The sequence below is a fragment of the Leptonychotes weddellii genome, chromosome 8 (genome assembly GCF_054177405.1).
Source record: "Leptonychotes weddellii isolate Sample4059 chromosome 8, ASM5417740v2, whole genome shotgun sequence".
NCBI classification, from domain to species: Eukaryota; Metazoa; Chordata; class Mammalia; order Carnivora; family Phocidae; genus Leptonychotes; species Leptonychotes weddellii.
The window spans coordinates 40194178-40222087 of NC_138376.1; the positions used below are offsets into that span (position 1 = coordinate 40194178).

Sequence of the window (27910 nt, forward strand, 5' to 3'; positions counted from 1 at the left end):
AGGGGCAGGAGCAGAGAAGGCAGAATGTGACTTCAGGCCACATGGCACCAAGAGCCACAACCCACGGTGGCCGCCAGGGCTGGAGCGCGCCTCGGGACGAGCAAGCGTTGGCCTCGTTTCCTGACCACCTGCACTGGCCATGGGGGCTCCTGTCTCTCCTCTCCTGAGCATGGAGATCTCCTCCTCTCTCGCTAGCGCCCCTCAGCTTGACTCTCAGACGAAGGAACTGACTGGGCTGCCCCCGAAGCCCCGCTTCCCCGAGTCTGGCTCCAGGGACTACATCCTCCGTAGGCCATGGGGTAAGGGATTTGCCCCCAGAATCCTTCAGCTAGTCCCTGGGAGAGTCAGGCAAAGAAGAGACTCTCCCCTCGAAGTCAAGATGATTCCCCTCTGTACCAGTGAAGAAAGAACTAGATTCACCAAACAAAAATTCCTCCTTTATTCATCAAGAGGACGCCCTGTGCTTTGCTACTGGAAGAGGCATGCAGTGCCAGGTTCCTGACGGCGGGGCCCGCGGCGGTCTCTTAGCGGTGCTAGGATGTGGGAGGCTGAGCTTCAATCGCTAACACACTCATGCACGTACACAGGAACAGTAAGTTTCCCGAGGCCTTCAGAGTTGATGGGGCCAGGGCAAGACAGAGACTCGGGCTTTTCTTACCTGCTGTAGGCACGCTAACGTTATACTGAGGTAAAATAAATAGGAAGGCAGTCTTGGCGGTGACCTGTAAAATAAAGGAAAAATGTTCCGATTTAGCTTCTTGGTCACATCAGAAGAAACAAGCGGATCCTGCTACCAGCCCCCAGGGCCCTTCCCTTTTGCATCGCAGACCCACAGACCTGTTCCATTACACACAGAAGAACCTCAGAAGGAGTTAGCACTGTGTGTGTGTGTTTGTTTGTTTGTTTCCCCGTGTTTCTTGAACGTCATGCCTCCCAATACCTGCACTAAAAACAAACAAGACAGTGCTGGGCACTGGGTGGTATCTAGGCTTGTACTTGCTGCAGATGAAACCAAACAAGCCGAGAGCTCACAAGCTAAGGGCACAGACCTGCCTGCCATCCATTCAAGTATTTATTAAGTTAGTCCTAGGCACCCGGCACTGTGGAAGACAGCAGCCGGTAGAAAATGAGGACTCCGACTTCAAGAAGCTTCCACGGGGCGGCGGTCTCCCCAGCACACCAGCCCCCGAAGTCTACACCCGAGCTTCAGAAACCGAGAACCGCAACTGCTAAGTTCACATCCACTGTGCTGGGGGGCCAGACTTAACACCCCACACTACTGGCTTGTTTATTTCGAACGCTGCCTCAAAAATCTTACTTGCGCTGTCCCTAGTCTATGCTTGTCACCTGGCTAACAGCAGCCAAATCAGTACTTGGGCAGTTCGGCCTGCAGGGAAGAGCTGACCAAATGTGGGGGTTCAAAGCTTGGACTTAAGGATCGACTGACTACCTGGGTTCAAATGCTGCCTCTGCCGTTGCTAGGTGTGTAAGCTCAGACCCCGAGCCTCAGTCTCCCTGTGCACAAGATCAGGGACATTCGTAGTCCCCCAGCTGCTCTGGGTGGCACTGGCCCAGCTGCTAGTGAGGTTAAAGGCTCCCCAGATGTTTCTGATGGGCAGCTGGGGCTCAGAAGCCCCACCCACACCGTTCCGAAGCAGGGGAGGACGCCCCTGGATACACCTCAGCCATAAAGACTTACTGTTCTCCTCTAAGCAAAAAAGTCTGAAGGCTGTACTGTGGGTGGGGGGGAAACACACTGGGCATAGCCAAAGCAGCGTGGAACCGAGTGAACGACGCACTGCAGACCCTCCCGGGTGGACTCTCAACACACCCAGAAGGAGGGGACTGTTTTCGGCCACTGTCCCCGTCAACAAGCCCCATGTCTCTGCAGCAAGGTTCTCCTTGTACACAGCGATGCATGAGGCTTCGCGTGTATTTGTGCTGTTGTCTGGGACATGTTCTGTCATGCTCGCAGGGAAAAAGTTAAATGAGACTAGGGATAAGAAGGCGCTCTGGAAAACACAAAGCCCTATCCAAATACACAGGTCTTGGGGCACCTGGGTGGCTCAGTCGTTAAGCGTCTGCCTTTGGCTCCGGTCATGATCCCAGGGTCCTGGGATCGAGCCCTGCATCGGGCTCTCTGCTCGGTGGGAAGCCTGCTTCTCCCTCTCCCACTCCCCCTGCTTGTGTTCCCTCTCTCGCTGTGTCTCTCTCTGTCAAATAAATAAATAAAATCTTAAAAAAAAAACCCCAAATACACAGGTCTTCCCCGATCTCCACCCCAAAACCTTTCTACTGTGGTCCACAAGACCTTTTTCAGGGGGCTCCCAATCTCCCTTCTAGTAAATTGCTTGTGTTTCAGCCAAACCCCTTTTGGGGGCTTTAGCCCCTCTCACTTTGTATCCTACTTTTGTTACACTCCCCCCTGCTCCACACACACACCAAATCCTATTGATCAGAATCTCATTTATCCATCATAACCCAGCTCCCCTATAGCCCCTCCAGGAAGCCTTCCATAACAGCTCACAGGGGGGGATGCCTTCTTCTCCTGGAGGTGCCCTCCACCATGCCCCCCATACCACCCTTTCAGTCTCCTCCTTGTAGTTCTCCTCATATGCCGCTCCTTGCACACAGGGACTAACCCAGATGCACATGGGAAGGGCTCAGGAACCACTCAACGGACAAGATGGAAAATCGAAAGCTGAGTCTGGGCTGGCTTGCTTCACTCAGCTGTTCTGTCCCCACTCGTTCACGGGAGCTGCCCCACTGCCATCACTCTGGCCGTCTCCCTGTCACCTCACTGTCCCCCAGCCTCCTCCTTGACACCATCTGGCTGCTAACCCACCGGAACCCACGCCGTCATGAAGCCCAGCACCCCCACCACTCCAGCCACGGCGGTGCCCCTCCTGAACTCCACTCACAGTGGTCATCCTTGACCCAACTGCCTGACTCAGTGCTGTCCACCATGACTCCTTCGAGGGTAAGCCTTGTCTTCTCAGGCTGACAGCCCTGCGAGAGAAGACGTGGAAGCCAGAGGGAGTGGGAGAAGGGAAGAGAGAGGAGGAAGGCAAGCAGACAGGCAAGAAGACAGTATTTACCCAACACTGCGCATGTTCTAGGCACAAATCTCCATTCAGTTTCATCCGGGAAACACACCCATCTTTTAAGTTCGTGGGGTGGAGTGGGCCTCCGTGAGGTTTTGGCTGACTAGTATCACAACCCCTCTGTGTTCTTTGCCTTCCACCCTTCAGCAGCCCACCTTCATGTCTCCCTCCATATGTTTGGTGCCAATTCCCGAGCGCTCTTCCTATGCATGCATCCATTTGGAATTTATTTCATTTTATTTTGACACTGTAACTCGAGCTGTGTTTATATAACTTGACGCAAGGGATGAAAGAGTGAAAAAAATTTAAAAAGAGCTACACCTTATAAATAACATTTAAATCACATTTTTAGCTCTGTCAGTGAAACGGTTACTGCAGTATCCTATAGGCCAAGATATAAATCTACTCAATGTACATCAAAGTATTTGAAGTATAGTTAGCTACATGGAAAATGTGTAGGTCAACTTTTGTTTACTCATGTCAACATACAAACACCTGGGTATATAATAAAAACTTCCTGACACATTCTAGTACTTTTCATTAATATTTTTCACAGGGTCACCAATATTTGACACCAAAAGCTCATCTAAATAAAATGGGATCTGACGGTGTATATAAATGTATAGAGTCTGCTACTCTAACTCCTAAAAGAATCATCCCACTTTTTTTCTTTGAGGAAGATAGACGTTTGGTATACGGGCTGTACATGTATTTTTTCCCTAGTCCTGAAGATAGAGTCACCTCTTGTTATTCACATTAGTTCTGTTCAATGAAGTCACTGCGGGTGCTGAGTTAGCGGACACGGGACTGTTTCTCCCCGGGGAAATACAGGGTTAGGTACCCACGGTCTCTGGTCACAACATTTCCATCAACCCATCAATATACAACCTTGTTTATGTGCGTTTTTCTTTAAAGATGCGATATTTAATGTATCTTGCTGAAGCATGAACACTGAACCCATAGCCAACAGCACTACAATTCGTGCCTATGGAGGCTTATCTAACGCACGTATGTTCTCAGTGAGGCGTATCAGAGCCTTCTCATGCTTACGAACAATAGTGCTTCAGCACCCAGGGTAAGAATCATTTTAAACAGCAAAATCAGCAACAAAACACACAAACATGCAAAAAAAAAAAAAAAGTGGCACGACATAGACCACAAAAAGGACACTTGCTTACAACAGGAGAGCTGAAACTAGAAGGCAAAGCATTGTCTTGTTTGACTTCAGCTGGGAACGTGCTTGTGGGGTGACTCAAATTTTCCACTGCTGTGTGTGTGTCCACAAACGACTGCAGAATCGCCCGGTGCTGATTTTAGAGTTACAAATAAATTTTAGCAAGCAGGAGCATCAGCAGACACAAAATGTGTGAAGGATGAGGATCAACTGTGTTGGGACAAACTTGACAGCCAGCTCCATGAGGACCAAGATATTTCCTTTTGAAACACCTTTTTGAAGTATAATTTACACACTATAAAATTTACCCATTGTAAGTGTACAGCTTAATGGGGTTTATCTTTACTTACTTTTAAACTCTCCCTTCACTGGAATAGAAGTACTAGGGAAGTGGGGATCTTACCTGTCTTGGTTATCTTCAATCCATAGCCTGAAACTGTGCCTAGGACACAACCAGCACTCAATAAGCACTTGTTAAATGAACACAGTGATTAAATAGAGGAGCCAGGATTGTGCTCAGGTAGCTGACCCTCAGCCTGTCATCTGCCCACATTTATGCTTGTATCCATGTCCTCTCTCCCTGCCTGGGATCCCCAGTGCTGGGCCTGTCGTAGGGTATCTCATAAATACCTATTTGATGAACTAACACTGCAAGCAGCTATAATAGTAACCACAGATGAATGCTTAACAAATGGTTTCCGAACATGATTCTCAGAGAATAGGATCTAGGACTCTGATTAAAGCAAAAACACCAAATTCCAGTATTTTTCCATCCCCAACCCCTGGGTAGCAGCAGGAGAAACCATTCTGGGCCATGCATCCTTCTCTGTCGAGAGCCATGCTCACTCCCACTTCACTACGTCTCAGCAAGCTGATGTCAGTTTCCTCGTTTTATAGAAGAAGATAAAAGTGGGGCCCAGACGCGCAGACGCGCACAGTGGCCTCCTGAGACCTCACAACTTTATAAGCAGAAAAGGCACGTTCAATTTGAGTCTTAAAAAATGTGTTCCAAAAACAAACTTAGGATACACACAATATGGCACATAAGACAGATTGGCAACTAATAAAAGAGAAGCAGGAGAGGACCAAAAGTATCTACTGAAGGCAAAGAGGAGTAAGGAATGAAGCTGATCCACAAAAATGCAGTCCAGGAAGTCCTTCTCACTGGCTAAACGTGGCCAGAAATTTGGCTCTACGCTTTCCTGAAGCCATGTGAAGGGGGAAGGCATGATCTGCTCCTTCATTCACCGCGTTCATTAATTTAAAAAGCAAAAAGACTCCTCAAAAAAAGCAGTTCTACTTCTCCAGCATAAAAACCACTTTCCACACTTTAGAAGGTCCTTTGGCACCCCAAAACCTCCCTCCATAACCTTCTGCCAACCTCAGAGCAAGGACAGAACAATGACCAAGCCCCCTCCGCAAGTTCTCGTTGGGTTCATAGAGCACACGGGGCTGAGAAAGAGGAGCCTATTAAAAATGTCATTCCAATTATTTCCCATCCCTCTAAGGCTGTTTATAGGAAACATTATTGGGCTTAATAGCATTTTAAACGCCAGGCTCAGTGGGTGAAAGGTTAAAAGTGAAAATGTGCTAATACACTAATGCAAAGGGAGAACACTAAATTATGAAGGAGGGGCCAGATCTCCCTCCCTCCCTCCCTTCTCACACACACACACACACACACACACAGAAAGCTGCACTGAACTTTTTAACTAAAACAGAGCATCAAGCACAAAGGCAGTGACACTGAGCATATGACTGAGTAGCCATAACAAAACTAAAACTGTTCCACACGCCGTACTCTGTTAGGGGCGCATGAAGCTGAGCTCTTGCTTGCAACCAGACCAAAGATGCCAGCAAAACAGCTGCTTCTGGCAAAGCATACTGGACTTGGATTCCAGGCTCAGTTCTGCTGCAGGGCAGGTGGGTGACCTCAGGCAAAGGTATTTTACCTCGCTGGACCCCGTTTTCTCATCCATTCGCAACAACAACAGTTATGGCAGTTAATATTATCAAGTGCTTAGTCAGCACCTGGCGTGGTCCTAGGGGCTTTACGTAAATTATTTCATGGAATGCTCACAACAGCTCTACAGAATAGATACTAAAAATATCCCCATTTTACAGATAAGGTGGAAAGGATCAGGCCAAGTCAGGTAGAATGGATGATCTGAAAGATCCTCCCCATGCTCAGGTCCAAAAGGCTATTATTTCTGGATCCCACTTACTGTCAAGCCCCGGGAGCACAGCCTTACACTGACAACTTGCTGGAGGTCATCCCCAAAGTCCCAACTGTATTACTGCTCCTCCACCTTGTGGGGCCGGGGCCTGGGTATGAGCTGTATCTGACAGAGCGAGGCAGCAAGGCCTCTCGAGCTGACCCCCCAGCCAGCCAGCCACAGACCCCAGGCACACCTAGGCTTTCCGAATGCCCCAAACTGTTGTCTCTTCCATGCCAGTTGATATCTGGGCACCAAAGATAAGAGAGAAGAAATGCAATGAAAGCAGACTCGTCGCTTTCCTCTTAGGTAGCATTTCACCCTCAGGTTTGGCTGGTTCTCTTCATTCCTTGGCAGACACAACCACGCGTGGGCACTTGGAAGGGGCTGGGTGGGAGGACCAGCCACTGAGGACAGGACAGGGTATGAGGCCTGAGTCACAGAAGCAGCTCTGTTCCATCAGCTGCCGCCCCACAAGCACCACTCCCACCTCGGGGCTAGAACACAAAGAGCAGCGTGTGGGGAACCCTGACCCCACGAGGGACAGCAAGCTTGGGGTCTCTCCTCCTGAGAAGCACGGGGAGGGCCACATGAAACGTCCTAGTCCCCCAGCTCAGCCAAATGGGCTCAACTCAGACTTTCCCAAAATTGATTTTGCATCTTGCTGCTGAGGCAGTGGATAGGAAAATTTCAGTCAGACAGGAAAACATTTGAAAGTTACGCCCAATTAGTGGGGAAGATTTTTTTTTTTTTTTTTTTTAATAAAGAGTCTTTTAGCCCCTCTTTCCTGGAGCGTTTGTTCCCCGAGGCTCCTGCTTCGGCTGGTCACCTGCACGCACGTTTTTATGACCGGGACTCCATGTACCCAGTTTGCAGCCCCTCGTCACTCAATAAAAGGCAGATACAGCTGAAACAAAGATGCTCTTCACTCCTGCTTTCTGAAAGCCTCCGTTTTGGATGACCAGAAGCTGGCGGGGAGGGCCGGGTGCCTGAAACCAGGAGGCAGAGTTCTGACAGTACCTTTCTGTGTGGTTTTTAGCAACGCCTAGAGATTCTGGTTTTTTCACTTGAAAAACTGCCTTGATAGAAGAATTTAGCAAAGCTACACAAACAGACATACGCAGATTCTCGACAAGCCCATGTTCCCAAGGCTGAATAGACTCACCCTTAAGAGTCACGATCACAGTTTTATATTGGATTAAAAAATGACAATGAATACTTGAGAAAGGTCCATAATCAGAACAGCCATGATAAAATTATATTACCTGCTTTATTATACACATCGGTTCCAAGGTCCAAATTTTATACCGGGATAAACAGGAATTTAGAAAGGGTCACTTACAGAGTTTTAAAAAATCTTTGAAGTTGGGCTTTTTAAAAAGGATGCATCTGAAGATTGAATTTGTCATGCTATCCACCCCCGATTTGGGAAGGTAATTATGTACTGAAAAACAGGAGGTGGCCTAGGGGAAGACTGCTCTTCCCCACGGCCTCTATGTCCACAACTGAATGACCACTTCAAGAAGACTGCATATTTAAGCAACCTACGCTTGCACAGGTTGAACTTGACCTACGAGGTGCCTTACGGATAGCCTTAAATAACATATACACTTTCTCATGAAATGTATTTCTTCTCTCAAGGCCTTAATATATACACCCTCATCCGCCCCTTCAAAAAAGATCCCTGGATCAATATTTCTAGTATCCTACTTGATTATATACTTCAGTCTCCTCACCACCACCCCCATCCCAATAGCTTTCCCCACATTTGGACAGCATGGCATACTCATAAACCATTCCATGTGGAAGCTGAAAACCAAAGAAAAATAAAGAAGCATGCACACAAAATAATCGCTTAGAATACCAATGTTCTTCAGATGCATTTCTCTCGCGCTGCATGGCAGAGCTCAGATTACTGGCTGCGCTGGGGATATTCCTAACACACACACATTGGTCTGAACGAAATATTTTTATTTTTTTATTATTTTTATTTTTTAAATTTATTTATTTGACAGAGAGAGACACAGTGAGAGAGGGAACACAAGCAGGGGGAGTGGGAGAGGGAGAAGCAGGCTTCCCGCGGAGCAGGGAGCCCGATGCGGGGCTCGATCCCAGGACCCTGGGTCATGACCTGAGCCGAAGGCAGATGCTTAACAACTGAGCCACCCAGGCGCCCCTGAACGAAATATTTTTAAATGTGACCAAAAGCCACCTGTTCAGATAGACTATAAATATGAGATAAATATATAATTTAAAATCAATTAAAAATCAAAACAGGAAAATGAAGAGGTTCTGGAGTGTGGGATTTCAGGTTGCAAGGGAAGACTGGGTCACGTTTCAGACTAGACTGCAGAAGAGGGGCCCCTGCCAGGGACAGGGTGTTGTCTCAGCTGCAGTTTTTAATGAAGCTTGAGCTCCATAAAGCAGGACGCACCAAGAGGGGGTAATTCGAATCGTCACAGATGTGTCTGCGACAGCAAGTCACTAATCATTGTCAATCGTCAAGAGTGGGTGCCAGGGAGAATCATCCTCAAGGCACTTATGGCATTTCCTGGTATTTGGGGAAATGAAAGGATTATCCAGTGGCTCCAATGTGCATGGGTAGCTGGACCAGGGGGGCCCAGGTGTATCTGCCTTCACCTGCTTGTTTACACTCACGGAAGGAAAGACAAGGCAGACAGTGATCCATCTGTGGCAACCATTTTTAATTATTCTCTACCATCTGGAAAGTTTCCTACTCAGAACAGCAGTGTGCCGATCCCCATGTTTTGTCTGCAGAGCCAGGCATGGGGATTAGAGCTTGCTGGAAAAATGAACTGGCAACGTGAACCCATCTCCAGGGGCCATAAACCAGGCCTGCCGGGGGGCTGACAGCTGATTCACCCGGGGAGCCTTCAGATTCCTCTAGTCATTTGGGTCGGGCCACCGAAAGACAGGCCCTGACTCAGCGTGTCCACCTCTGCCCATATTTAAACTGAGTGAACCTGGGCTAGAAGGCAAATGAGTTTTTAAAAATAAGCCATTCTGTAGAAATTTTAAATGTGTGATCTCTGCTGTCCCAGTTTCTGCACACCCCAACTCCACTGGGGGTGAAAGGGATTATTAGGTGATGGGTCCCAGAGAATGGGCCACCGCGGTACCATTCTAACACCAGTAAGAACCATCCTCTTCCACACAGGGCAAGGAATGGAGGTCAGGCCAGGGAGCCCCCCCATGTGCCTCTTTTTTTTTTTTAGATTTTATTTATTTTTTTGACAGAGAGAGGTAACACAAGCAGGGGGAGTGGGACAGGGAGAAGCAAGCTTCCCGCCGAGCAGGGAGCCCGGTGTGGGACTCGATCCCCGGACCCCGGGATCATGACCTGAGCCGAAGGCAGATGCTTAACGACTGAGCCACCCAGCCGCCCCCCCCCCCCCATGTGCCTCTTGATTCTGCATCAGCCTTTACTTCCTACCATTCTCTGTGTCATAACAATGCCTCTTGCTCCTATGGGACATGAATTATAACCCCATTCTGGGCTGGCATCCAGCCTGTCTTGCAGGAGTCCACAAAGACCCGTCAAGGACCACCTGAATGAGAGCACCTGATGAACAGAACTTAATGACGATGATTTGATTCATGTGGATTAAATCAAGGCCAAGAAGGTTAATGAAAAACATCTAGCCCTCAAATATCCCTATTTGTCAGCAAATAATATTCACAGGGGATATTCCAAATCATCTTCAAAGTGGAGAAGGAAAATAACAACATAAATGGCAAGAGTTACCAGAGAAACGTGCTACAGATAAACAGAAAATACAAATCTCACCCCAAAGGCAGGGCCTGAGGTAAACACTACCCATACTGTGCCACCAACCAATCCCTCCATACCCCTAAACCTAATAAAATCTGGGCAAATGTCAGTATTTAGGTGTAATGCCATATTCCAAGATCTCTCCCTCTCCGTCTCCTCCTACCTCCCATCCCCCCCCCCAAAGACATAGCTATATACATTACTTCAGAACTCATTTTACTAATAGAAAGTAGTATTTTAGGTGCAACTGGGGGGCGCAGTCAGTTGGGCATCGACTCTTGGTTTTGGCTAGGGTGGTGATCTCAGGGTCGTGGGATCAAGCCCTGCACTGGACTTGGTGCTCAGCCACAGAATCTTCTTGGGATTCTTTCTCCTTCTGCCCCTCCCACTCATGCTCTCTCTCTCAAATAAATAAATACATCCCTAAAAAAGAAAGAAAGAAAAGGAAGAAAGAAAAAAAAGAAAGAAAAGAAACAAAGCATTTTAAATAACATCTAAAAATTAGTGTGCTTTTTCTCTGCCCAGCCTCTCAGCACCCCAGGAGCCTGACTGTGACCTCACACAGGGTAAAGACAACCCGGGAAGAAAACCAACCATTGGAGGGACAGCCTGGACCCCAGTCTGAATGCACAGCTGATCCTCAGGGGTTGACAGGAGGCTGCGGGCACCCTCATCCAAGGCTTGATGAACAACATCCCACTTGCTAATAAATCCAGGCCTTGGAAAAAGAGCTAGGAGGCCAGGTGTCCCCCCCTCCGGGGCCCACTGGGCAACTCTCTTTCAGGGGGATACAGAAAGAAACAGGAACTGCCTGGGACACCAGTGACCTTAAGCTTTGGCCAAGAAACACAGATAATCTCCATGCAAGACAATCACACAGTGAGAGCTGATGGAGGGGAGGACAGAGCCACACAAAGACACACAAAGTGGAGGGAGAGAGGAAAGACTCCCCCCTAATGAGGCCTTGGGCATCGGGGTGTGGGTCTGCTCCTTTCACTCATTAGCCACTGTTCTGTCCGCCCTAGGCAGGAACCAAGGCCATGGCCTGCAGAGGGCAGATTAAAGGACTATCCTCAAGTGCTCTTTCTGGGAAAGATGACAGGCCCATCTTCCTAAAACACTGCAGGCCTTGTTCTACAGTCCCCCATGACTCCCGAGTGCCTAGAATCAAGAGAATCAAGCCCCCTGCCCGGCATCACAGGACCCACAGGTACCCCACTTCACCTTTCCAAGTTTCACCCTCTCAAATCCCAGACACAAGAATGCCCCCGTACCCCTCCCACTCCAAACACCTATCCCAGGCAGGAAAGGCAACACCCAAATGTGGAGCCCAGTCAGATAAATCAGTATGTAAAAGCTCACTTACAACACAACAAAATTATCCACTTTCCAATATGGTATCCATTATCCAATACCCATTATTAGAGGGTACAGTAGCCCCCCTTATCCATGAGGGATATGTTCCAAGACCCCAACTGGATGCTTGAAATTGCAGAGTACCGAACCCTCCATATACTTACCATGTTTTTGCCTATACAAACCTACATACCTATGATATTAATTTATAAATTGGGCACAGTAAGAGATTATCAACAATAACTAATAATAAAACAGAACAACTATAACAGAATGTAACTAGAGTTATGTGAATGAGGTCTCAAAATATCTTAGTGTTCTGTACTCACCCTCCTTCTTGTGATGGTGTGAGATGATAAAATGCCTATGTAATGAGATGAAATGAGGGGAATGACGTGGGCCTTGTGACGCAGCGTTAGGCTACTATTGATGGTCTGAGGATCACCCGCTTCCACACCGCAGTGGGCGGCGCCTAACTGAAACCACACAGATGAGGGGGACTACTGCACGCGCAAGCCATTCAGGAGACGAGAGGGGGTCCCCTGACTGAAGCGGGGACTGAGCACCTCCCCCAACCACTCCATCCGATGGAAAATGTTACCAACGAGGTTCTGTCTCACCTGTATCCTGAAGGGATGGATGGGCCAAGAGAAAGCAGCAAAGGGGCTGCTTGCACTAAGAGAAGTAGGGGAAATATGAATCCCAGGAAAAATGAATGCTCTGTGTGTTGAAGGTGATGGGGCTGAAAGGCTGGCAGGAAACAGGTCTATGAAGGGTCCTTTACAGCAGGTATAAAAAGTGGACTGTATCCTTCCTGTGGGAGGTAGTACAGAGTGATTTGCATTGCAGAGAGCACATCCCACTCTGGGTGTGGAGGACGGGCTCGGGAAGGGGAGGTAAGCCAGGCGGTGTGGAAAGCTTAGGAAGGAGGTTGCAACAACAAGGGATGATCAGGTCTGGATGAAGGTAATGGCACAGACAGAGGACAGTGATGGGTGATTTTCCAAAGATTCGATGGCACAATAAATTAAGGTGAAAAAGCAGTCAAGAGTGGTGCTCAGGCCGTGCTCAGGAAACAGGCACACAAACATATAATTTAAGTAAAATATGCGAGGTATTAGGACGGTTGGTTACTCAAAATGTTGTAGATGGTGGGCACGCCTGGATGGCGCAGTCAGTTAAGCATCTGACTCTTGATTTCAGCTCAGGTCATGATCTCAGGGTTGTGAGATCGAGCCCCGCATGGAGCTCCATGCTCTGTGCTCAGCACGGAGTCTGCTTAGAGTTTCTCTCCTTCTCCCTCTGCCCCTCCACTCCACATACGCGCTCGCTCTCTCGCTCAAAGAAATACATAAATCTTAAAAAAAATATATTGTAGATGATGGTATCACCAATGAGAAACAGCAGAAGTCCAGGGCTGGGAGGAGGAGACTGAGAAGGACCAACATGAGGTCAGAGGACACCCAAAGGGCCCCAACAGCCAAGGGAGGCCAGCAGCAAGGAATCAGTGCTCACCACAGGGAGACCTTCAGGGAGAACAAGTCAACCCGCAGCTGAGATGCAGGCTGCACGGCGGGGGGGCGAGGGGGACAGCAGTCTAGCAGTCTTAAGTTTTTTTCCTGATGGGTCCCAAGCAGCGGGAGTGGTGCTCAGCACACAGTGAGGTTTCAGTAAATATTTGTGGAATGAATGAATGCATGAAGAGTCCATCGGATTTGGGGACCAGAAGGCGACTGGGGACTTTGGAGAATAAATGTTATAGAAAAGGTGGGGGCAAGAAGTCAGTGTACATGGAGGTGAATGTGAAGTAGAAGATGGAGACAGAGGTCCATTTTGCTTGTATGGGTGGCTGGGAGCTAGAGGGGAGGCTGGGGTGGGGAAGGGGTGGGAGATGCTTGAACCTACGTGTGGTGAGGAGAAAGACCAGGGAGAGAAGAATGGTTGGGTATGCAGAAAAGTAGGGGGAGCTGGAGAGGAATACATCAATCCAAGGTAAATTTCTTTAGGAAAGAGCATCTAGAACCACAGGAGAGGGATGCCTGAGGGGGAGCACTGGCCCTAAGCAGGTTCCCCATCAGGCCCCACACCTCCCAGTTCCCCAAGATCCCTGCTCCCTCTGACACTCTGACAGTGTCTAGATACAAATACCAGATACAGAGAAGATGCTCAATCAATGCTCCTTGAATCGATGTAATTCAGAGAAGGAAAACAGAAGGGAAAGACTACCGAGAACTTGGGGCGGGGGGGGGGGGGCAAAACCAAAATTAAATCCCCCCCCATTTATATTCACAGCAGGACTAGAAAATGTTTCTGCCCTCTATTTAATCAATTATTTTTGTTAAGATTATTTATTTGAGAGAGAGAAGGAGGGAGGAGGAGAGAGAGAGAGAGTACTTGCTCTCAGGGGGAGGGGCAGAAGGGGAGGCAGAGGAAGGGGGAAAGAATCCCAAGCAGACTCCTGACTGAGCACGGAGTCCAACCCTGGGCTCCATCCCATGACCCGGAGATCATGACCAGAGCGTAAACCAAGAGTTGACATTCAATGGACTGAGCCACCCAGGCACCCCTAACCAATTCTTCTGAACCAGAGCTACACTGTTACTCTCGGTGGCCATGACTTTACTTTCATTCACTTTCAAAGAAGGAGAGGCCGGGCCTCCTGGATGGATTTACAAGAGGATGGCTGTCCTGTGGGTTCCCAGGGGGGAATGGTTACAGTGCTGGCCAGAGGGCCAGGAGGAGGCCTCTGGTTTCCTATCATTCCATCAGTCTGCACTGTCTCTGGCCGGACTAATGGGGTTCGGCATCAGAACCCGCCCACATGCAGATAAGCGTCCGGCTGTGGGCCAAGGTCCACGTTCTGAGACCTGCAGTGGCTGCAGCCACATCTTATAATGGCTCCACCAGGTTTTCTAAATGGATGTGTCAAGGAAAGCAGTGTGTGTGTGTGTGTGTGTGTGTGTGTGTGTGTGCACGCGCGCGCGCACACAGGTGAGCAAAGCTAGCTGCTAAGACATTTTTTCACACTCCAGAAACATGTCTTTGTTTAGTAACATCTCCAGAAAAACAGAATTAAAAAATATATAAAATCAACCCATCAATCAAAATATTTAAGTGCATGGGTGTTATACGCAAACAATGAATCAGGGAACACTACATCAAAAACTAATGATGTAATGTATGGTGACTAACATAACATAACAATAAAAAAAAATATTGGAGTGCATGCTCTGAGCAAGGCACAGTGCTACAGGAGATAGAAAAATTTGAAAGACCCACTTCCTTCCCTCAGAGACCAAAATCAGGAGCTAGGTGATCAATCTAGCCCGGCTCCCTTATTTCAGAAGTGATAAAACTGACCACCTTTTATTGACCATTTACTGCAAGCCAGGCAAGGTTGAGGCACTTTATGTGATGATTACCTCACACAACCCTCAACAGCCCTGTGAAGAACTAACGTGAAAGATATTACCAAATGCCAGGCACTGTGCTAAACACCAAACACAATTACCTCATTTAACCTCCCACTCTAGAAAAACTGCTGCTGGGTCTGCTATTATTACTATTATTATTCACGGAGCTCCTACCGTGTGCCAGGAACTGCTTTAAACTCTCACAGAAACGATCTCATTTCACCCTCCTAGAGGCCATACTGTCCCAAACAAGTGAGGCTCAGGGAGCTTAAGACACTTGCTCAAAGGCACACAGCTAACAAGCCCAGAAGTGGAACTGGATCTCAAGATCCATCGGACCGTGACGTCAGAATTCTTACCCACCATGGTACCTGAGCAATAGCTCTAAAAACTCAGGATCGGAGCAAGACTTTGATCCATGAAAATGAGTTTTAAGGCAAGAAAAGATGTCATGGATCAGGACACAATTAGGCAAAGGACAAGGGAAGGCTCTTTCCCTTTCTCAAGGCAGAGACCCCGGTTTTACTCATATTTGCACCCCCAGGGTCCTTGGCACAAAGGAAGGACTCAATAAATATTGGTTAAGTGCTCTGGGTTTGGAGATTTACGGATCTCCTCTGGGAAGACTTCTGGGAGGGACTGAGCTAACCTGGCAAGACACAGAGTGTGTGTGTGGGGGGGGGGGAAGACATAGATTGCAGATAAGTACAGGGGAGGACTCACGGTTACAAGAGTCACTGTGCTGAGAAAGTACAGGAAGAGGACTCCAGATGGAACCTTCCAGCTGAATGTAATCATGGCGGTTTGGGGGGACCATCCACTGTGTGGGCCAACTTTAGATCTCAGCTGTCCTCATCTGTTTCAAACAAGTCTAAAATGGGAAGAGGGAAGGAAATCTGGCCCTCAGACTCCTTAAAGCTTTTATCCATTCATCCATCCATTCATTTACTGTAAAGGCTACTGGGCCCCAAAGTCAACTGTCTCCATCTACTGAGTTCATCAATAGATGTGCCTATTCCAGCAGGATGTGCATTTCAAAACCATGCTTCCCCAAACCACTCAAGCCCACATAAAGAAACAGTTGCTTCCCTCAAAGTAAGCGAGGCAACATTGTAGCATAAAGATTCAAACTTTATTTCCAGCCACAAACTCTAAAAGCTGTCCCGTATTTCATCATTTACCAATTAAATTTTATCAGTTACCTAATGGACAAGCTAGCTTGAGCTCCTCCACGTGAAACTGTTAAGAAAGTAATTTCCTGTTGGATACCAATATTCAAAGACTAGTGGTAACTGGACACTGCGATTAGAATCCCATTAATGCTACACTGGAAACTCCTCTTGGTCCCTGAGGGCAGAGCGTGCAAAGCACTGGGGTAAGAGAAGGAAATGGGTTTAAGTGGTACTTGATTGTTATCTGAGCTAGCCGCAAAAGATGGAAGTGGAGGCATTTGATGTACTGCGACTTTTAAGAAGCAAGGGCAATCCTGGTCTCACGAGAGACCAGGGCAATAAGTAGCTGAAAGTAGACGTGTTACGCTAATTGGCTTATTGCAATCAGGAAACATCTGTCCAGAAAGCCTGTTGTCAGAGTTTGCAGTATTTCAGGGGCATCAGTCTTGCTTTGCCACCTTTTCCGATTGCCTGTGGGTGTAAATGAGGCAGGATTCAATAGGAAACAGAGGGTGTGTAAGTGCTACTGGGCTGGGCAATTCTCCACTTGCCCGTCCAGGTCCATTCTCCATCCTGCCCTGAGCCGCAGAGCAGAGAGCGGATGACTTTTTGGAGCGCATCAATGGGCTTCCAGGACAACTGGCTTCATATGAATCCACAGGACATCACAGGGCACGAGGAGGGTGCTCATTACCTGGCTCCCTCCCTGCGGGGCAGATGGGGCAGCCACCCGATCCAGATCAAAGGTCCAGCCCCTCTCTTTCAGCCATAGCTCCTGGCATGATCTCCCCTCATATTCTTTCCTCCTTACATCTTAAGAAGTTCTGTATCCACTGCATTCCTAGGCCCTTCAGGCTTAGGGCTATCTCCCCACTTCTGCAAACCCTGGGGTGCTTTACCATCCCTTACCTGTTTCCCCTGATCCTCTCTACACCCTTGTTAACAGCGCCTTCAATAACCTTTCTTTAATCACCCATCTGTTTCTGGTGGGACCCAGACTGAGGCAGTTATGCTCCTCAAATAAAAGACTTATTACTAACAGCACATGGTAATAATGAACCTCATCGATAAAACCACTGGCAACAGGGAACTTCAAATAAGCAAAATCCTCTCCCAGACATACATGCTGGGACCACTTCTCGGGTAACCAGCCCCTCTCTCCAGGCCAGCCGAGTGCCGAAGGCCCGACAGTGCTGACCACTAGCTTTAGTTGTGCACGATGCCCTGGAACGGACTTCTCACCAACTCCGATCGAGACCACCTTTACTGGGGCTCAGTGACCACCTGTCTGAGGGTCTCGGGGGGCCTTTACTGAGGACAGAGGAGAACAAAGGCCCTCGAGGACCCTCCTGACCTCAGGCTGCCTGAGCAAATCCCAGGCCTGGCATCACACACACTCGACCACACAGCCTTGAGGATTGAGTGTGGAAAATCACAGCCCCTGTGAATGGGGAGTGACTTTCTAGTGACAAATCGTGTCATTTAAATAATATCTGACCCCCGCTCCGGTCAGAAAGTGAAAGGTTCTTTGCCTTATGTGCTCAGTGTACCCCCTAGGGGTTCTGAGACAGAAGGGGTAAGCCAGGGAGCCCTAGCCCGCTACCTCCTCCGACACAGAGAGATTCTTTTCCCTTCTATTTGTTCAGGATAGAGCAAGAACTGGAGTAAGGGTGGGCATGAGGGGGGGAAGGTGAATGAGGGAGGAGGGTGAGTCTGCAAACAAACGGGCCACTCAGTTCTGGGATGTCTTTCTACCTTTTCCTACAGCTGAGTAGCCTGGGGGCAAGCTGTCTGCCAAGCTTCCCCGCCCGCCGCCCATGTCAACACTCTGGCACCAGCTGGGGTTTGGAATCTGCTGAGTCTTTGCCAGCTGGCGACCTGGAGATGGGTCAGATTAAAGGAATGAGTAATGAGGGAGGGGGTGGGAGGCAGAGGCTGTATCCACACAGAGGGGGTCTGCAGGGGTCAGTAAGGCACCAGCCAAAGGGGAGGCTCTGGAAGTGGAAAAATAGGAAGGTGAGAAGAAACAGATTTCAATGTACCCAGGACGCCACGCCCCACCCAAATGTCCCCAGGCTGTTAGGTTCCTTTATTCTTCTTCTTTTAAAAACTGACTTCTTTGTCCCCATCTCGGTCCCCACCCTCCCCCACCAACATCTCCCAAAGCAATTTACACACAGCCCTTTGAAAGGGTCGCAGCTGCGAGTCGGAGAAGGCTCAGCGTGATCAGACAGCGCGGACACTCAATCCTCTGCGATCCCAATTTGGGACCGTTAACACGGAAACCCAAGCCACGTGCTGACAAGCAGACTCCGGGCCACGGTCGGCCCCAGACGGAGGCCAGGCGCAGTGGAGGGCACAGAGAGCCAGCGGTCCCGGGCAGCCATCCTGGTCTCCAGCCTGAAAGACAGACACTTGGGGCTCCCTTATGCACAGCCCGGCATGGGGAGAGCGGAGCAGGATTCAGAGGACACAGCCCACCAAACGAGACCACCAGGCCACGTGGGCCTCTCTGCTGCCGTGCAGAGCTCTCGGGGGACAAGAACAGACAGGCTAAAGTCCTGGTGGGCATTCGTGGCCACACCTGTTAGGAAGGCCACCTGCAGCCCTCCTGGTGCACCTGCAGGTGTCTAACCCCAGATGGCTATATATATTACCAAAAAGAGGAAGTCGGCAAAACTGAAGAGCAAAAGAGAAAAAGGGCTGGGAGGAGGCAGGAGACCCATTCTGGGGAGGCTCAGCCACAAACCAGATGTGGGGCCTCAGGCTACTCCCAGCCCCCTCGCTAGGCCTCAGGGCTCTTATTTTTTAAAGGGTGTTTGCAGAAGTTCCTCTGCCTCCGTGGATTTTTTCCACACACTTCCACAACGGGGATGCACCTCCGGATGCAGGGGTTCAAGCCCAGCCCTTCTTGCTCCCCTGGAAATCCCTGCTCAGTGTTTGCTTCTATTCCACTGACTCTCAAATCTACTTTTCCCCACTCAGATCTTTCTCCCGGAGGATCGTCCTGCATCCTTACCAAAATAGTGCAGCACCAACTTCCATTTGGCACACCCCAAACCAAACCTTGCATCTTTATTCCGAAAGCTGGTGCCCAGGAAACATACCTATACTTGCCCATGTCCTCCTAGGCTGCCCATCATCCCTTACAGCCAGCCACCTGGTGGCTTTCTACTTTATTATTTTATTAAATCCATTTTTTCCGCCTGTACTGCTACTAAAAAGCCTCACACCCTCATCTCATACCAGCCTATAGAAGAGACTTCTAACTGGATGGTCTGCCTCAGTACTCAACCCCCTCCAGCCCCTCCTACCATCTGAGACGGAACAGCCAGGCTACACATAATATAAACAACAAACACCCCCTTCACAGCTCCCCACTGCTTACAGGATAACACCTCTTTAATCTGACATTCCTGAACCTCCTTCCCTCTCCTCCTTTGATTATCACAACTTCCCCAACTGCCCTGGATGTCCCAAAGGATATTCTAGATGATTATTCCATGAAATACTCTCCAAAGTCAACAAATATTTTTGGTGCAGATATACAATATTCATTACTACTATATTAAAGGCTCTAACAAGTCCTGCAGTAAACCAACCTGTTTAGCCTAGCATTTCCCCAAGCCTATATGGCCCAGGAACTTTTGGTTAGCATTACACCTATTAGCTGCTTTCTTCAATTCTTGGAACGCTTTTTCTTGCCTGAAATACCAGCGCTCTGTTCTGTCATCCATTTATGTCTCTGCTTTGACTTTCCTTTGAGGGCCAGTTCTCACCTCCCCTCCCCTGGAAGCCTCCTTCTCCCCCTTCCTCCCACGAGCGCCCATGCCGCTTCCTTCCTTCCCATCTGAAGCACCTGCTTTCTGTACCTCCTTGCTGAGAGGCAGGGGCGCACAATGGTTATGAGCCTGGGCTTTGAATTCAGAAAGACTTGTATTAAAATCCTAAGTCTGCCCTCATGAACTCTGAGATGGAGTTGTTTCGCTTGTTTGGTGTGGACAGAAATAACAGAATCTATCAAGGAAAACTATTGAGGGGATTAGCCGGATAAGAAAGTCAAGTCTAGTACTAGGCCTGGCCCATCACAGTATTCAAGAAGTAACAATGAGTCATTTTTCTTCTGATTTCTTATCATGGTTTTATCACTTATCATTTTCTGTGTATCTTCTGGATGGGAAGCCACCGGAAGCCCCACCGTTAGGTGCTGTCCCTTCCCCTACCCCTCCCTCTACATATAAATCGGGGTTAACAAATAGGTGTTGAAAGGCAACCACCACTCACAGCTCCACCCTCCACCAGATGGCAGGTAAATGTGTATCTCGGGCAGGGAAATAGAGCCACCAGTCCTAGACTATCAGCACTGAGCAGGACGCTGTCAGGACAGAGGTCCTTCAAGGCAGTGGAGTCCTATAACTCCACAGAACCTCCTGGACCATGCTGCCCTGCTCTGCCTCCAGCACCTGTTTACTATGCCCTTGGACGGGTGGGGAGCGGGTGGGGAGGGGGGCGGCTTTGTAAATCGAAGTGAACAGGTCTCACCCAAAAGTGGCCTGGGTGGTCCATCTCCATGGCCCCACAATTGGGCAACAATGGACTACCGTGCTGGGGTTTAAATTTCCCATTTCCAACTGCTGTTTTTAAAAAGCTCAAATTTTCAACACAGCCCATTTTGGTCATGGGACTTTTCCAGTTCATATCTGGAGCTGAGAAGTTTCATTTCCACTTCTAGTCAATCTTGACTTGGCATTTTTCTTGATGCTTTTGTACAGCCTCCTCTGAATGGTTTAAAATATCCCTATTTCACCCTCTGAGCCATTCTCCAAAAGGCCTCTGAAAAGCAAAAGCTTTTATTTATAGTAGGTGGGAATGACATCTCTAAGATCAAGGGCAAGGGCTTATCGTCACAGCATCCCCCTCCTCCTCTCCCTCCCCCCGCCCACACCAGCTCCTATCCCATGCTCCAGCCTCTCTCCTCCACTCTCTCCATTCACCTTTCCTGTTCTCCAAGCAACAGTTGTCACTGATCTCTCCTTTCCATCCTTCTATTTCCAAAATGAAAACAGCTTTCATGTGCCTTTTCTAATCATCAAAATAATATACATTTTATTGAAATGTACAGAGAAAAAATGTACTTTTAACTCTACTACACAGAGAAAACCACTGATTATATTTAATGATTATCCTTATAGGTAACTTTTTATAAAAATAAAACAAATCCAAAGTTTACAGAAAAAGTCCCACAACAATCTGGCATTCTGTAATCTGTTTTTGTTTTTTTTTTTTAAACACAGCCATATGCTTTGGACATCGTTCAGTGACACTGCATATCAATGTATGTCACCATTTGAAATTTAACCAATTCCTTACCGGTAGGCATTAAGGAACAACCTCATCTTTTAAAAATGCTAACATCTCAAAATATTTGGATATAATATCGAGTAGAAAAAAATCAGAATTTGGTCTGTGTATTTTTATTACAATCGCAAAAACCATAGTGTCTGGGCATAAGAACAGAATAGAAATGAAATCAAATGTGCTATGTGGAAGAGCATGAGGAAATCTGTTTATAAAGGTAGTAGTCAAACACCAAAAAAGTCCTTCAACAGAAGTAATTCGTAAAACACAGACTTCCTATTGTCTAAAAAGATGCTATGACCGGTCATGCTTCAATGTAAATATTTTAAGCGGGTGATTTCCACTTATTTAACCTCAAAGTTTTCTTCCAAGTAGGAAAGGAAGACAGCAGTACTGAAGCTGTATGATCTTTGAGAAAGGGAAAAGGGGAGGAGATTCTGGAAAGGAAAGGTATTCATAGGGAGAACCATGGGCTGGGGGCTCAGGCTCAGAGCCCATCAAGGAGAAGCCCTCAGACAGACTCAACCCACAAGTTTCTTTTTTTTTTAAAGATTTTGTTTATTTATTTGACAGAGAGAGACACAGCAAGAGAGGGAACACAAGCAGGGGGAGTCGGGGAGGGAGAAGCAGGCTTCCCGCCGAGCAGGGAGCCCGATGCGGGACTCGATCCGGGGACTCCAGGATCATGACCTGAGCCGAAGGCAGTCGCTTAACCAACTGAGCCACCCAGGCGCCCACCATGGTCAGTTTTTAAAAGTAAAGCGGACTAACAGCATTTGGGATTCATCACGTAAGTCCTCCCTGGAGGATGCTGAGCTTGCAAGCTGAAGGACGGCACATTTAGTTTACACACGCTGGGTGGAAGAGGTCTAGGATACTATATTTGGGCAAACCGTTGATTTGGGGTTTGGTGCCATTCTGGATTTGGCAACAGCACTCTTCTCCCACCCTGCCCCCCCCGCCCCAGGCCACATGGGCTCAACTACAGAGCTTGGCCCTCAGAGAAGCACAGTCTCCCAACTTCTCCCCAGGCTCTGGAAAGCAGAGGTGACAAACGACTCCAGGGAGCCATGGGGCAAGAAACAATCAGCAAGGAGCCACCAAGAAGCCAGAAGAGAAGGTGCTCTGAAGCACTGGGGGGTAATGCGGTCCCACCCCAAAGCGCAGAAGCCCCCCAAGGATCTAATCTCATAAGGAGCACCTCACAACTCTGGCCATACTGAACTGAACCCACTGGGTTTTTTTTTATCCATCTTCCTCCTCAGACTGAACAGAAAGTGTGTCTTAACCATCTCCATGTCCCAGGCACCTTCAAGGAGCAGTTGCTCAATAAATAGTTGTAGAATGAATTAAAAGTGTAATGGAGATTGTCTGCACAACAGTGTGAATGTACTTAACACTACTGAACTGTACACTGACAAAATGGTTAACATACATGAGAGACTATGGACTCTGAGAAACAAACTGGGGGTTCTGGAGGGGAGGGGGATGGGGGATGGGTTAGCCTGGTGATGGGTATTAAGGAGGGCACGTTCTGCATGGAGCACTGGGTGTTATACGCAAACAATGAATCATGGAACACTACATCAAAGACTAATGATGTAATGTATGGTGATTAACATAATAAAAAATGGTTAACATAGTAAAATTTATTAAGAAGTACAGGGGAAGGTTTAATGAGGTAACTGTTATCAACAGTGGATCCTGATTTCCTGAGACAAAAAGTCACAAAGAGATGGCAAATATGACACTCTGTAGGTTCTGCCAGGTGTTCTAAAGCAGGAAGCGTAGATAAATTTTGTGTAGGGGGGTGGAGATGAGGCCTCAAATCCTTCCAGGGAATTCCACTCTCACTAATTCCAACAAATACACTCTTCCTCATACACTTCCAACCTTGACCTTAGAGCTGGCGTTCCTATTTATTAAAGTTGAGAGAGAAAGCTGTTCACGAACCTGCCTTCCCTCGTGCCTCCTGACAGGATGGGAGGGTGGCGTTTCACAAAGTAAGATCTGTGGGATGTTACTAAATACTACTTGAGAGAGATGGTCAGGTAGGTCAGAAATGTAGGATGCTACTTTAGTAAGTTTATGCGATATGTAAATCTCCAAAGAGGGCATGATATGCAGAGTTTCACACACCTCTCTGACCCAGAACCTCCCAGCCTCCCATGACCCCCTCAGAGATTTCAGAGGAATTTTCTCAGTTCAGATCCTGGCTCCCCAGTTTCCTAGCTGGGTGATCTTAGGCAAATAATTCGAATTTTCTAGGTCTCCTTCCCTTTAAAATGGAGTACAGGACACGTGCTCTGAAGTCAGACAAACAAGCTCTGAATTTTGATTCTGACATTATGACCAATGGGGGCCTGGTCCGGTTACTTAGCCTTTCTAAACCTCAGTTTTCTCATCTGTAAAATGGGAGTAATCATGGTATCTACCCCACAGGGTGAGTGCAGACTGAATCAGAGAAGACAGGCGAAGTGCTTACTTATTACAGCACTTGGTATGCATTTATTCTTTGGCCCCATAAACTGTGAAGTGCTATATAAATGTCACCACCCTGTAAGGCCCAAGCAAAGCTTCTTTCACGAAGCTCCCCTGGCTGCCAGAGTCTCAGTGCCCTCTCATCCCTGGCTATACCGCTTATAAGACTATTTATTTACAAACTTCTTCATCTTTAGTCATATGCTGATGTGTAGTATCAGATCCCACACTGATATCTAGTGTTTTCCCATATAATTCTTATCTCAAGCTCTTTTTCCAAAATAGACTTGGGCAAATTCTATCCATTGACTTAAGGAGTTTAAGTTTGAGAAGCTCTATACACCCAGTGTAAAAACATTTTTAAGGGGAAACATGTAACATTGGAAAGCTAAAGTCTTCCATAACCTACCTCCTAGAGACATAAGAAATGTGGACAGCCTTCTGTGATCTTTCCAGATTTTGACTGTGTATATATAAATGTAAGTTTTTTATTAAAACGGGCTCACCCTGTACATACTAATCTCCAACCTATTTTTTCCCTCACACATCAGTCCATGTCATTACCTAAGGACTGACCTCATCCTCTTTTAAACAGCTATAGAGGATTCCGCTGTATGACCATACCGTAATTTACTGAATCGGTTCAATACAGATGGATATTTGGGTCATTTCAAATGAATGATGACTTTAGGACAAGAGCTGTGTCCTGTGTGCTTCGGCATCTCCATAGAGTTAGCACCATGCACATGGTAAGAACTCAGGAAGTTGTGTTCTGCAAACTCTGACAATATTTGCCTCAGAATCACAGATGATTATTGAGCCAGAGTCTATTAAATATAACTCTCAATAGCCAGCACTGCTGTGACAAGCCTGGATGAGAAGGAACAATATTTGCAATGCTGGCCCTTGAGACAGATACAACTCTCAGATCCAAAAGACAAACTGTTCAAATTATAGTTTCAATCCTGGCTCCTTTCCTGTATTAAAATTCTGTGGTGACCCAGCAATTCTACCCCTAGAGATAGGCTCAAGAGAACTGAAAATATTATGTCCGCACAAAAACTTATACATGAATGTTCACAGCAGCATTCATGGAATATGGTGGGCACGATCCAAATGCCCATCAACTGATGAGGGAATAAACGGAAGGTGGTATTTGCATACAGTGGAATATTAGTCATAAAAAGGAGTGACACAAGCTTCAACGTGGATGAACCTTGACATTATGTGAAGCGAAAGAAGCCCATCACAAAAGGCCACATGTTACATGATTCCATTTACATGAAGCGTCCAGAAGAGGCAAATCCAAACACAGAAAGCAGATTAGTGGTTGGGGGTGGGGGAGCGACAGGAAATGACTGCTGACTGGTTTCTTTGGGGGAGGATGGAAATGTTCTGGAATTAAATAACGGTGATAGTTGCAAAACATGGTGAATATACTAAAAACTGCTTAACTATACATGTTAAAGGGTGCATTTTATGATATATAAATTATACCTCAATTAAATACGTAGAAGTCCTTTGAAAACTGGTTATCCAGTTGGTGAATGCCACTTCACCACGGATTTACTGCAAGAATATTATAGGAGAACCACCAGAAAGCCAAGTACCGTGCTGGGTCCCGGAGACACCGTGGTGAGCAGGACTCTCTCCTGCCCTAGCGAATCGCATGGCCAAGGCCTGCAGAGCGACAAGGCCACACATCACAGAGGCAGGGTGATGACAGCCGTGACAGGGGAGCCCAGGGAACTGACTGCTGAGGCAGAAGCAAGGACCCCGCCCAAGGGGGCCGAGGAGGGCATTCCAGAAAAAGTGGGCTGTGGCCTCGGCAATGAGGAACAGTGGCCAAGGAAAAGCAGGAGAGTGTCCTGAGAAAAATACTTGTATAAGGGCCAGACAGGAGAGAAACATCATAGAAAAGCTGAAAGGTAATCGATAAGGAAGAACCCCCATTACCCAAACATGCCAATCAATGTAATTTTAGAAATCCAACAAGTATTTGACTCCTATGACGGGCCGCGCGTTATGCTAGTCGCTGAGAATATGCTGAACAAGATCAATGTAGACACCGGTAGTTCATTGTCAGTGATACATGGCAAAGAGTCTGTGGCTGATTCCTGGGTTTCGGCATGGTATTGAACAAGGACAAGGACAACCTGTCAATTTCTACCAAAAATGCAGATGCACTAATGCTTGGACCCAATCACCCTACTTCCTGTAAACACGCTACAAGATATATGGCTGTGTAGGCACAAAATGACCTATGTACCAAGATGCTCACTGCAGCGCTGTTTATAAGAGCAAACGACTGGCAACAACCCAAGTATCCATCAAAAGGGGACTGGTGAAATGAACTACAGCGAACCTGTACAACGCAAGCCTAGGCAACCTTAGACCGCCATGAGGAGATTCTCAGGGTACTACATGGAAAGAGCTCTAGGATGTTTCGTTAACCAAAGAAGGCAGGGTGCAGAACAGTGTAGATAATACGCTTTGTTTTGCACAAGAAAGGGGATAGGAATATACATATGTACACATACATATGTATATATGTATATATATATATACGTCTATATGTACACTACCTACATGTGCAAAATCTATCATATAATTTAGAGCTGCTTGTATGTGCAGAAATAGGCCCAAGGATACACAAAAATTAATGAAAGTGGTACCGGGGGGCAGGGGAGGGGAGCTGGATAAGAAAGGCCAGGGACGGACACCTTCAATGTATTCTTTCTCTTATGTTTTTGATTTTTGAACAACATGACTGTACTGCCAGATATTGCCTATTCAAAAAAAGAAAGGTTCAATAGCTAGAATTAGAGGTTCCCTACCTGCATGCACATGCTAAAGTAGCAGGCACTCCTAATATGCTCACGAGCATCTCTTAACTGGGTACCCAAGAACCCTGAAGAGACAGCATGGATAGAAAAGCTGCAAATGGGGCGCCTGGGTGGCTCAGTTGGTTAAGCGACTGCCTTCGGCTCAGGTCGTGATCCTGGAGTCCCTGGATCGAGTCCCACATCGGACTCCCTGCTCGGCAGGGAGTCTGCTTCTCCCTCTGACCCTCCCCCCTCTCATGTGCTCTCTCTCTCTCATTCTCTCTGTCTCAAATAAATAAATAAAATCTTTAAAAAAAAAAAAAAAAGAAAGGTTAAAAAAAAAAAAAAAAGGAAAAGCTGCAAATGACCACGGCAGGAGAAAGGCAACTCAAAATACACACTACCCCGTGTGTGCACTAGACCATCCTCAATCAATTCACACCAACTACACACGTTAGGCACAGAGGTGCTGGGGATACTGCAAAAGTGTAAAGCAACCCCTTCCTTTCAGGGAACTCACAGCAAGTACAAGGAGCAAGCTTCAGCCCTACTACCTGTGACCCTCCAAGCACAATGTGATGGAGTCACTCTTGTGCTCCGGAAACTTCAATGGCTCCCTATTACCTGAGCCGAGGAGTAAATCCAAACTTTTGAACAAGGGCCACCATGGGCCGAACCCTGCCTGCCAGTCCAGACTCATCTTCCATCACTTCCTTCTGCAACCCCTACCCCCACCCCACTTTGGTAACACGGAGCCATTTGCCGCATAACCCCCCCCAACCCCGCACCTCTCTCTCCTTTACACACGTCCACTCTCTGCCTGGCCAATGCCCTTCAGGCCCCAGGGCCCAGCTCAAACTTCTTCTCCGTTTTCAAGCAAACTGTCCCTAATCCTCCCCGGAGAATTCTGCTCCCCTCCCTGACTCTCTCAGTGCATCTCCTACACACATGAGCAGCAGGGACACTGCCGCCTCCCTAAGGACTCTCGGCTCCATGACGGCAGAATCTTCGCCTTTTC

The 27910-nt window shown here is 47.6% G+C and overlaps 1 protein-coding gene across 5 annotated transcripts in view; it reads right to left on the minus strand.

Annotated features, from left to right (window-relative positions):
• The window catches only part of TRAM2 (translocation associated membrane protein 2), a 67533-nt gene that overhangs the window by 25635 nt on the left and 13988 nt on the right, over positions 1-27910 (minus strand). For 3 of the 5 annotated variants that reach the window (XM_081828412.1, XM_006748667.2, XM_081828415.1), the window contains exon 2: positions 659-722. In XM_081828412.1, the coding sequence (XP_081684538.1) occupies positions 659-722 (64 nt within the window). Of the gene's footprint in view, positions 1-658; positions 723-15779; positions 15908-27910 lie in introns of those variants that run through there. The other 2 variants (XM_081828413.1, XM_081828414.1) reach the window with 2 other exon arrangements.